The sequence below is a fragment of the Musca autumnalis genome, unplaced genomic scaffold (assembly GCF_047663935.1).
Source record: "Musca autumnalis isolate F117 unplaced genomic scaffold, ASM4766393v1 scaffold_2, whole genome shotgun sequence".
NCBI lineage: Eukaryota > Metazoa > Arthropoda > Insecta > Diptera > Muscidae > Musca > Musca autumnalis.
The window spans coordinates 197,397,483-197,409,986 of NW_027411755.1; the positions used below are offsets into that span (position 1 = coordinate 197,397,483).

Sequence of the window (12,504 nt, forward strand, 5' to 3'; positions counted from 1 at the left end):
CTTTTTTCCATGTGTTTTTCAAGGACGTGGGTTCGAACCCCAGCCTGGCTCAAGCTGATTTTTATTTTTATTTGAAAATTTTGCCTATTGGGCGAAGGTCATTTTTTATTAATTTTTTAATTAATTTCTCGTTTAATTAATTAATTTCTCGTTAGAGACGAGCTTACTGACCAATGTTATTTTAGGCATTAATAGGCAAAAGTTCATTGATTCTCACTAAACATCTGAATGAATACATTCATCGAATGAATGCACAACAGCATTCATTAATTTGTATTCATACTCATTGTACAACAGCATCAGGCAAAGGGTGCACGCACGCTCTTTGGGAGCGTACATTTATTCACGTATACAACATGTGGAGGGAACAAAACAAGTTAGTCTGAGCTGAGCAGGCAATGAAGAAGGTCGTGCGTCGCTTCGTTTGTTTTTTGTGTATGCCTCCCCTTAGCGAAATGACTACTATTAGGCATGTTATGTCTCCAATACTAATGCAAACAACACAATGCGCGTTGGTATGGGTTGCCTGATGCTGTTGTACAATTTCTCCAATGAGTGAGTATGAATGAATGCATGCACTGCATCTGTGTTGTGCTCTTTGCTGTTGAAGATTGTATTTTTTGTCCCGTAACACGATCTAACTCGACCTAACAACATTCAGCAAGAGGGAGTGGACACAAATAAGAGTGCTATGAGTGAGATATTTTGTACTTGGTTGTGCATTCACTTGTTATACCTTTTATTTCTAGTGACGTCACACGTGCTTTTGCATTGTTGGCTTAGTCTGTTTAATGCAGTGTTCACCAACACCTACAAATGCAACCGCTTCGTTAGTGTTGGGCACACACTCGAGATTATCTATGCCTCTCTAGATAAACATCGTGTGCGTTGTTTCATTGCTAAAACAAACAAGATGATCGGTGGTGAGAGTAACGTTCAACTCACCACAATTGAGATTGTGGGTGTTCACACAGACACGGCTCGCGAGCCCAGTGGTGATTAACACTGGTTTAATGCATATGCTTCGTATGGGGGGGTTGTTTAGAGGTTCGGAAGAGGTCGTTCGGATATTCGGAGGTTCAGACAAGATCGTTCGTAGGTTCAGAAGAGGTTGTTCCGAAGTTCCAAGGAGGGTGGTCGGAGGTTGTTCCGAAATGCGGAGGAGGGTGGTCGGAGGTTTTTCCGAATTTCGGAGGAGGGTGGTCGGAGGTTTAGAGGAGGTCGTTCCGAAGTTCCGACTAACCTCCGACCACCCTCCTCAGAACTTCGGAACAACCTCCTCTGAACCTCCGACCACCATCCTCCAAACTTCGGAACAACCTCCTTTGAACCTCCGACCACCCTCGTCAAAACTTCGGAACAACCTCTTTCGAACCTCCGCACAGTGCGAAATATGAGCACTTTAGTGGAACTTTACTAATAACTTTTAATGTAAAGGACGTAGGATCAGTGTTGCCGAATTTGCTGATTTATCGTCATTTTGAAGATTTTTTGGCCCAAAATTGAAAAATGATGATTTGACGATTTTATGGTCCAAAATGACGATTTTTCACCTATGCCAGAAATGCATGAAATAAAAGACGATAACTACATTTTGACCAAAGTTTCACGAAAGATTTTAAGGAATGCAATGTTCCAAATTCGATTTTTGAGCTTTTTAATGTTTTATAGCAATTTCCAGACGGATTGGCTATATTTAGGCACATATCTGGCATATCTAGACACAGGTATTTCATAGTTTTTGCCCCACATTCAAATTACATGAGCTGAAAATTTTCCTTTAGTTTTGGTAATAGATGAAAATCTTCCTTAAAAAGTTTTCGAGATAAAATATTACTTATATATATTTTGTTATAAAAAATATGAGTCCAGCTTTATTAACTTCCTACAAATGCCCTCTTTAAGTTGTCAGCCAGTTTTGAATGAAACTTTTTATCGATTTTCGACTGCCCAACAACCAAAATGTACGTGTACGGACAAATATGGACCGTCACACTGTCAAGCAAGCGATATTTGAGCTAAGCTACCATTTAAAATGGCAATGTGTACCCAGCTTTAGCATGCTGAATTACTGCTAACTCAATAACCACAGGAAAACTATCATATTCTGAAAGCTGTTTTTATAACAGTATTTAAGTGATATTGGGTTAGATTTATTGCTGTGGATTGTATATCTTTTGTTGTCAGTCTCATTCACAAAAATAGTAGCGAAAAATCGCATTAAACGGTAACCAAACCGAGTTTTGGACCATGTTGACGATTTTTTGACGATTTTTCAAATATTGTTGACGATTTGACGATTTCTGAAGAAAAACTGTCGGCAACGCTGCGTAGGATGCAAAAACGTTTCTTATATAAGTGGGTAGCATGGTGCTAAATATGAGCCAGATAGACCCGCGGTTTCCGGTTGCGCTCATGTAACAGTGGCGACAGTTTTTACGTATTCGGTTAATTTTTCAACCAATTTTTCTGTAAATTGGTACATTGTTGTTTCAGTGGATGGACTAAATATTGTCAATATCTGTTCGCGTTTTGGTATAGTCCCCATTGAGAGGTAACGGTCGAGATTACATATTTTAAAGATTCCAAGCACATTACCAACCTATTGATTGTATTTTGGCATTTTTTTTGTTCTTCGCAGGTAGAAAGGCGCTTTGCGAAATATTAGCAACGTAGGTTCTCGTTTTGCTATTGCTCCAATATGAGGGATATTGAGATATTTCGAAGGTGTTGGGTATTTATTGCCAACCGAGTTTAGTCTACTTGAAAATTTGTATTCGTTGAATAGAAAATGTTCTAATAAAACAATTTACAGCATAGATCCTTGATTTGGCCCGAACCGCCCTTCCCACAAACATTAACAAATTAAAATCAAAAAAATATATTTTCGAGATTTTTTCTTTTTAGTATAGTGAATATTCAAACGACTTTCCGAAAAAGTCGCACATCTCTCAAACCTGCAGCTAATTCTATCCTACCTCTCAGAAAATGTGCGATTTATTCTGCAACTCACCACAACACATTAAAAAAAACCTCCAAAACTTATAAAAAAATAATTTAGTAGACTTTTAAAAAAGCACATTTTTGGGGAACGAATAGCAACCAAACTAAATTAGATATTACAACGCTATAAACGCCAAATAATACAAAATATATTCAATTAACTTACCATTTGTTTGTATCACTATATTACTTAAGCAAAGCTGGAAGCAATTTTTAAGGAAAATAAATATTGTTGTTGGCGTTTTTATTGTTGGACTGCAGAATTTTACATCTTTGTGTTTATTTCAGCTTGAGTCCATATTTTGTTGTAATTCAATTGTTTAAATAACAACAAAATATAATCAATTTCATATCCACTTTAAAATATTTTGTTGTTATTCAAACAATTGAATTACAACAAAATATGGACTCAAGCTGAAATAAACACAAAGATGTAAAATTCTGCAGTCCAACAATAAAAACGCCAACAACAATAATAGGCATCAGCACGGCCTTGTTGATCAATGCGTAATGCAAAAACAACTTTCTTGTTATTTTTACCCCCGCTTATTGAAGCAACATTAGTATGTTCGTATTCTTTGCGAAGCAAAGACGACATAAAAACAGTGGTGGATATGAAATTCCTTAGTTCGACTCAAATTGTAGGGTAAACAGCTTTAGGGCCATACGGCAAATTTCTCATTTTGTTTAATTTGCTAGATGGCTTTATTGACCTGTTTATCGATACAGAGTCGGCGAAAAAACTGAAACTATAGTATTCCCTACCCTTCGCCCGCAACTAATCAATTTCATATCCACTTTAAAATATTTTGTTGTTATTCAAACAATTGAATTACAACAAAATATGGACTCAAGCTGAAATAAACACAAAGATGAAAATAAATATTGTAAAACAAAAGTGCAACTTTTAACTGCATTTCTAATTGTTTCGCGGGGTAAATCACAAAACTGAATATAAGGCATTTGTCGTGGGATATTTAGCAATGGATCCCAACAAGAATATCGGTAGTTCTATGTACTTTAATTTTTGAGTAAAGTTCCACTAAAGTTCCCATATTTCACACTGTGGTCCGAACGACCTCTTCCGAACCTCTGAGCAACCTCCTTTGAACCTCCGAATGACCTCTCCCGAACCTACTCCTTCCCTTCGGAACCTCCGAACAACCCCCTCTGAACCTCCTCTGAACCCTCGAACAACCTCCACCTAACCACCACCTCTGAACCATTTCTACCTTCATTCCATAGCAACACCAAAACCTGTTCGCTACTAGTAGTAGTAGTTTTATACAGTCGACTCCGCTTTACTGAAACGACAAAAAATCAGCATGTTCATTTCAGTTATCCGAAGTTTGCACTTAAGCGGAGTTCGGATAACTGAAATGTTTTTCAGTAATCCGAAAATCGCATATGTGCAATTTTTTCCAGTAATTCAAACTTCGGATAAGAGAAATTTTTTCAGTAATCTAATCCATAGTATAAAAATAAATAACAGTCTGTTTCACTATGTCGAACGAAAATGAAAACGAAAGAAAAACTACTTAACTCGTGTTGGATTTTCAAATTTTGTAGTTGTTTTGAAGCAAAAACAAAGTCAGCATTACCATGAAAAGCAAAGTTTAGGTGTTTTTCGTTCGCATTCGTTTTCTTTCGACATAGTGAAACAGGCCCTAAATTAAAAGATAAAAAGAATCAAAATTATAACAAATTTAATTCGTAATGAAAATAGTATGATTCGATCTTTCGACATCGTTTGCAGAATAATGCTGAGTAGACATATGCGACATCTGCAGATGTGAAAATGTTCTTTGAACCGTTGACCTAGGTTCTGCGGTTCTTGAGATATGAGCCAAGCAAAATAGAAAATTTAAGTAATTTTATGGCACCTGTGCGTTATTTGACCTGTAAAGAAAAAGGGTTATGTTACAATATTTTCTATAAATTTGCTCCTTAGATGTCCGCATATGAGTCACCGTTCCTATGATACAAGCCAATCAATACACAATATGCACTCATTACCACGGCACCTAAGAGTAAATTGACATGTCGCAGTTGTTTTTTAGTTGCTTCGAAAACGCTTGGATCGATTAAAAAGTGACTAAAGAAAAAGTTGTAGAATACCATACAAATAGGGTCTTTACAGACTCTACATACAATCTATTATTCTTGAGATACGAGTCAATCAAATCATGATATGCACACATTTCGATACCACCTGCGAGGTAGTGCACTCGGCGCGTTTTTTAACGTTGTTTCCCCTATAGGCCTACTGCTACTGCTTAGTATATATATTTTAGTCCGAATCATAACCTTCTACGACAAACTCTTAAGTAAGTTTAAAATAATCGCGACAGGTCAACTAACGCACAACGGTTTAAGGAACATTTTCATAGAAAATTTTGTAGTCAACAAATCTCTTTTTTGCTTCGGGATGAAAGAACCTATAATTTCTGAGATATGACCCAGAAACCAAAAAAAGTCCCAAAATTTGACCTTTGACCCCGAATAACTTTTTTTGCACACATGGGATCGATGGGGACTTTTAGGACGTTGCTTCTAATGGCCAACCCTAGCTCTCCACCAAAATTCAGCTTTGTGGGAATTTTTGCTATTTCCCCCTTATACGCATGTCTATTTTGACTAGTCCGGTCAATTCTTAAAATTTTTGAGTAAATGACATTATCGATTTATTGAAAAATAGTCTTTTATTTCAGTAAAGCGGAGTGATTTCAATGACAAGTGCATTAATTGACTTTAAGGGCATTTCAGTTATCAGATATTTACAGTTGTGCGGAGTTTCACTAATGCGGAGTAAATACTGAGAAAATGACCTAAAAATCTAACGGTGCTGGAACTCGTTTTCATTTATCCGATATGTTCCAGTAAAGCGGAGTCGACTATATCGAATGAATACGAATAATGTTCAAATTTTAAAAACAGACTTGTTTCATTCAGACCTCTTTTAGTGAATTAGACGATTACCGGGTTGTGGCAAGTATGAATGGTGGTGAGTACGAATATTACATGCTATTTTCTCTTTTTTGTACTCACTCACTGCTACTCGCTGCTATCAGGCGACACTTAAGAGATAAATCGAATCCTTTAGAATTTCCATCAGTATTGTGAGTACGTTTGGTTTCCAACATTCATCAAAATAATTGTTAATTTTTTAGGTTTAAAGCCTATTTTCGGCTTCCAAAAGACGTTGTTATTTATATAGTAGAAGCATTAAAAATGACTTGAAAAAACCCACAGATCAACAGCAACACAGCCACTCCTTAAAGTGTGTGCTGCTCTAAGATTTTTTGCAGAAGGAAGCTTTCAAAAATCCCATGGCAATGACTTTAACCTCGGGATGGCTCAGCCCACATTGTCAAATGTATCAAGTGAAGTTCTGGAGTTAATAGAGGAAAAACTGTTTAAAATTTGGATGGTTTTCAAATTAACAGAAGAGGAAATGCGTCAAAATAAAAACTATTTTTATTCAAAACCAAATTTCCCGGGCGTTGTCGGATGCATTGACGGAACACACGTACATGTATTGGGACCAAAGGAAGATGTTCGCCATTTATATCTGAATAGACATTTTTTGAGACATGTGTTTCCTTTAGTTTGGATTTAAAGTGGGTCCATACTATGTGCCATTCATCTGGTGTACGCACACAACTATTTAATTGCTTCGAAACAAGGTTTCGGAGTCGAGACATTTTTACTCCAACTCCGACTCTGGAGTCGACTTTTTTCACGACTCAAGAATCTGGAGTAGACTCCGAGGGTAAAATTTAACCCCACTCAAAAATTAATAAAATATGTACAAGTTTCCAATTTTTTCCCATATGTATATTGCTTTTTCATAAGATATTCCATGAGAGAACATTCGTTCTAATATAATACTCAACTAGAAAGTTTGTATATAATTCCTGAAATTATATTGAAATGAGAACTAAATAAATCTGAAGTTAAGTTCGATTGGTACCCTTCCCCGTATGAAAATCTTTAAGCTTTAAACATTGTTAGCTTGAAGGGGTTATAAAAGCGTTGACCTATATAAGAAACAATATGTGAAATTAATACAATTTGGTTTGATAAGAATTCTATGCCAAATTTAAAAGATATACATACTTTAAAACTCTGTATTGAATTCAAAAAACATACTGACATGGCAAAATCGACTTTGAAATTAATTATGGTGGAGCTCAAATAATATTAAAAATATCATCTATCTCATCCTCTAACTGAGTGTAATAAAGTTTTATATGAATAAATGGGCCAACAAAACATTTTGTGTTCATATAAGAATAAAATAAACCGTTTATTAATAAATGTAGGAACATTTTTGCCCGGAGTCGAGTTATTTTTTTCGACTCAGACTGCGACTCCAGCAAAATTGCTCGACTCCGACTCGTAGACTCCGACACCGAAACCCTGTCCGCAACATCCTTCCACACCTCATCAAAAGTGGCTTTAGTTTCGCCAAAAAGTCTGACTCCACGAGCTACGTTTGTGTGGGCTTCCATTTTTTCAGGCAGCATTTCAAATTGCTGTTTTGTAGTAATTTTTACCAGTATAAGTACTGAAACACCAAAAACGTATATAATAAATATTAAATAAATTCAGTTAAAATAAATGAAAATGTTATTTACGTTTCAATTTTTCGTTTTTATTCGTTTGTAAAAATGCACGGCGACAGCTAATTTGTTGTCGCCAGAAAATGAACTTTATTGCGACTGAATTTGACGTCGTCGGGCGACTTTTGCCATACGTAATGGAAAAATTGCAACTAGCAACGCGACACGACTCGCGTCGCAATAAGGAATCGACCCATTTATTCTGACTACAAAAAGTCATAACCCTAAACATAACCCTAAACTTTCAAGTGTTGGAAAAACTTGGATTTATAGAAACTTTGGATGGCGTAGCCGATTTTTTGGATGTGACACATAGGTGAACAGTGTAATGATACATTGGGTGTTTATACCCCCAGCATTTATGCTAACGTCAAAATGTTTTTTAAAGTCTCTCGACCCCCAATTACTAAATACCAAATTTCAGCCATTTCGGTGAGATATTGAGGCTAAAACCTCCAAAATACCTAAAATCGGGACCTATATCGAAAAATTTGAGATGGAAAGTTGTTGTACCCCTAAAGAAGACTAAATACAACGTTTCAGCTATTTTGGTGGGATATTGAGGCTAAAACGTTCAAAATACCGAAACTCGGGAGGTACCGCCCTATGTCCCATTTAAACGTTTAAAACGTTGACCTATATCGAGAAATTTCAGGAGGAATGTTTTATGCCCCCAACGAAGACTAAATACCAAATTTCAGCCATTTCGGTGGGATATTCAGGCCACAAATCCTTGCATATGGTTTTGCATATTCTCATGTTATGCAAATATGTAAAAATATGTCAAAATATGCACGATATGCAAAAAAAATTTCTGGGCCTAATTCGTTTTATTTTGTCATAAAACGTCTTTCTGTCTAGTCAGATTTTCTCTACGACCATCCAAACCATATATGCAATTGCATAGGATTCCTCTGTTTAGTTATGACGAACATTTCAAAAAAAGAATTAACCTTATTTATTTAGATATATGTATATTGTGTACCTAAGGTATATAGAAAAATAAATAAATGCAAGTTGTTTTAAAAAAATGTTAAAACAACGACTATGGGATTAAGCCTGACCATTTTGAAAAACAAAATAGAAGTCGTCATCCCAAATAAAAAACGCCAACCCTCCTAATTGTGAGACCAGGAACCGTCGAAAGTTTGGTTTATTGCTGTTGTTAGCAATACCAACAAACTACCCAGCAAAATTTTATGGAAGTGGTTCCATGAGATGCCATGATTGCACTGGATCTTTTGCATTGGTTCAAATGAAGTCGTGAAAAATCCGATCTTTTCATCAGCATTTGAACCCATTCAAAGGAAGTCGTGATAGATCCGATCTTTTCATCAGCATTTGAACCCATTCCAACGATCCAATAGAGATGAATTTTGTGTTTTTATTTATACACATGTATATATTTTTTCTTTTACTTATCTAAGATTTATTAAAGCTATGTAAGATTTATTACGCTAGGAAGTCCCAATCATTGAGCAAAAAATAGAGTCGGACTGCAATGTTTGGTATTATAAAATGTTCCTTGTCTGCTCTAGAGAGCCCTGCTCTACAAGACGATTTGTAGATCCCCACATTTCCAAAATGTTCGTAAAATAAAATTCACGCAATAGTAATTTGCAGTTAGAGTCCATGTCGAAATCTGTACTGGTGATGGGAACTGAAAAACCTTTTGTAAGATGAATCAATCAATCAGTTGCGGAGGAATTAAACTGTGTTGCGAGTAGCGGCGGTGCTTAAACTGCAACAGCTGGACGGCCGAATGTCAAGTATCTCAATAAAATTGTCAACCTGTCGCTAGCCACACACATCGTTCCCGAAGTCTGGAAAATATACCAGCTACTGAAGCGTAGCAAGTATGCCAGCAAAGGTAAATCGTGCAGACCAATTTCGCTTTAGTCGCCCGTAACAAAGGCCCCAGCATCAGAAACATGTAACTGTCTAGTTGCCGATCAATAACATGAGATCCGCAAGCAGCACAACAACTGCGCTACACGCCATCTCTACTCACATTAGTCGAGGACTCAATCAAAGTAAGCCGTGCGATAGAACAGTGATAGTAGTGATAGTAACCCTTTGAGATTGTCAATCACTCCACGCTGTTTGAGTTCATCGAGCAGACTATGCTCCGGCCAAGTTTGAAACGTTGGATAATAAATAATATGTTTGGACACCGGTCGTGCGTAGAATTTAGGATCAAGATGTCCGGGACCCGTAGAGTGAAACTTGGAGTTGCCCGAGGTGATATTGCAGGAACTGTCTAACCTATAACGTATGCGGATGATTGTACGATCTTGGTGTCAGGTGCCTTCCCTGATGACATTTGTGAATGGCTGAACTCATTTTTGTCTGATCTTACCACCCTTTTCCACGCGAAGAATATACAAATATGGGCGGCAGAGTTGAGAACAATAGAGTTGAATGTCATGGTCGCTAGGAGCAGAACCAGGATCAACAAGCCTATCAAGCAGGTTTAAGAAGTATTCACATGAATGCAGTCGCAGATTCTATAAACATCTATCGTCTGCATGCGGTCCTCGGAGAATGTCGACCAATACGCTCGGGATGGTACTGCCGTTTAAATGTCTATAGAGCAAGGTTTCATGACACAAAAGATCTGCTCAGCATCAAATCTACTAACAAACTTCAATATGTAGCCACATTCATTAAGCAGAAAAATGAACATATAAACTACTGTTACAACAACAAACTGCAATTATAATTAAGTTATAGTTATTTCATAAATTGCTTTGAATAAATAAAAAAGCCATGAAAATCATATTTCAATACAGCATTTTCCGAACAAGACGTGAAAAATTCATGCCAAAGGGTTGGTGAAAACGACATGCCAAAGATTAGCGAAAATGCTATTCTAGGGAATTAATTAAGATGACATGCCACAGAATTAGTATAGATGCCATGCCAAAGAATTGTTGAAGATGCCATTCCACCGAGTTAGTGGAGATGACATGCTTAGGATCTGAAAATGAATTGCATCTTTTGGGGGTCACGCTCTTGTAAAAAGAATGAGTGAAGATGCTAAAAAAATTACATTCCATTTCACTTGCACCCATTCTTGAATAGCATCTTTGGCATCGAACATTTTGCTGGGTAGTTATGTGTTTTTTCGTTGAGACTCAACGAACGCATAGCAGTGCGAAAGATTTGGTTTTGTTTACAAGTGCAGTTGTTCGAGTTTAGGTCGTGCCAAAGAAATTCTCGATCAGAGTGTTTCTTTGGATACGTATCTATTCGAGCGAGCAATTGACACTTGGGTATAAAAAGTATCTTGTTGAAAAACATGAAACAAGGGAACTTATGAAGATCTGTGGCGAGATCTGAAACTATAGTCTTCCCTGTCTCACCCCTTGGTAAACATCGCCAATTTTTTTTCTCACTAATAAATTAAAGTTGTTTTAATAAAATATTAAAACAAATAACATCTCAAATAAAAAACGCCAACCCTCCTAAAGCCAGTGAATATAAAAGGTCCAAGAGCTTGTAAAGTTTCTCTAAGAAGGCGCAATCTATCTGTACAATGCCTTCTACAGAAAGTTAATGTGCAAATATAAGAAGTTTCAAATGCTTCTATAGATAGAGGACTTCCCAAATACCAACGAAAGTTTATGATAGAAGAAGGAGTAGAAAGAACAATTCGGTTATAGCTAGTTATATTATATGTTCGCAGTACAACCAGATTTAATAAATATTTCAGCCAGTAGCCGCATATTTTAATAAATATTTATATTAACTGGTTTACCACATTCTCTAGGGATATAGACATGGTATTGCGAACATATCTCAACATTTGTTCATGCAACCAAAATAAAGTTGTCGATAAACTTGTCAACAGCTTGTCAATTGTTATTGGTACTTTTCATTAGTAATTTTGCGTCTTCTTGTTACCGATTTTTGTCGGTAACCAAAAATTAGGTAGAGAATCTCACAAGACCGAAATTAGCATTTTTTTATTCTAGTATTTTCTTTGCCATTCTTAACACATTTTTTCTGTCAAACAAATATTCCAATATTCAGATAAAAACAATTGTTAAATCCGTTTATTAGTTGTTTATAATTCCATTTTGTTTCATTACTGTTTCTTAATTACAGCAGTTTAATAGTAGGTCTTGAGGTTAATAGCAGTCTGGATCACTTGACATCCCCATTATAAAAAAAAAAAAATACCCAGCTATGACGTCCGATTTAAATTTTAACGTATTTATGCATTAGTGTTGGATTTAATGGCTTAGTGCTGGATTACGCGAATTTACTGTTAACATCACTTTTCCGCTCAAATAGTTTGTAATTTATTTTCCTTATTATTTCTTTGTGTTGTATATTTTACAATAAATTACACAGAGAGTTTCAATTGTTTTGTTATGAGTTTATTTTGATAACATAATTCGATTTCATTATAAATTACACACCTGAACCCGCTGATGCAATAATTATAGCCAATACCAAGAAATATTTTGTCGATGTCATTTTTTTAGATATTTTAATTATTTTTGTTAACAAGACTTTATTAATATTTAATAATATAACGTATTTTTTTTAAATTGAGCTTGTTTTTTCTCTTCTGTTTTTTAACCAACCGCCTATTTGAAATGTTGACTTGAAACTGATGCAGCTTGAGTGTGTTATCGTTGTTTATGGCGAAAAAGTTGTTCAACATTGAGTTGTAGCTCAAAACTGAGAGTTGTCTTGTTGCAACATTTGAGTTGAGAGATGAAAAAACAAAACTTGTTTTAGTTAGAAAAATAACTTTTGTATGTTGAAATGATCAATAGGCCAAGTTAGAATAGCTGCTTAATATTTCATTCAATGGGGGGAGAATAAACACTTAATCTGACTTAGCTTGGGGACCAAAGAGTCC

General features: G+C 36.0%; 1 protein-coding gene across 2 annotated transcripts in view; it reads right to left on the reverse strand.

The window, feature by feature from the left end:
• The window catches only part of LOC141395080 (UPAR/Ly6 domain-containing protein bero-like), a 45,203-nt gene extending 32,948 nt beyond the window's left edge, over window positions 1–12,255 (reverse strand). For both annotated transcript variants that reach the window (XM_073970502.1, XM_073970501.1), the window contains exon 1: window positions 12,056–12,255. In XM_073970502.1, coding sequence (XP_073826603.1) covers window positions 12,056–12,113 — 58 coding nt within the window. In that variant the 5' untranslated portion in view covers window positions 12,114–12,255. The remainder of the gene's footprint in view (window positions 1–12,055) is intronic.
• Between the last annotated feature and the right edge of the window lie 249 nt (window positions 12,256–12,504).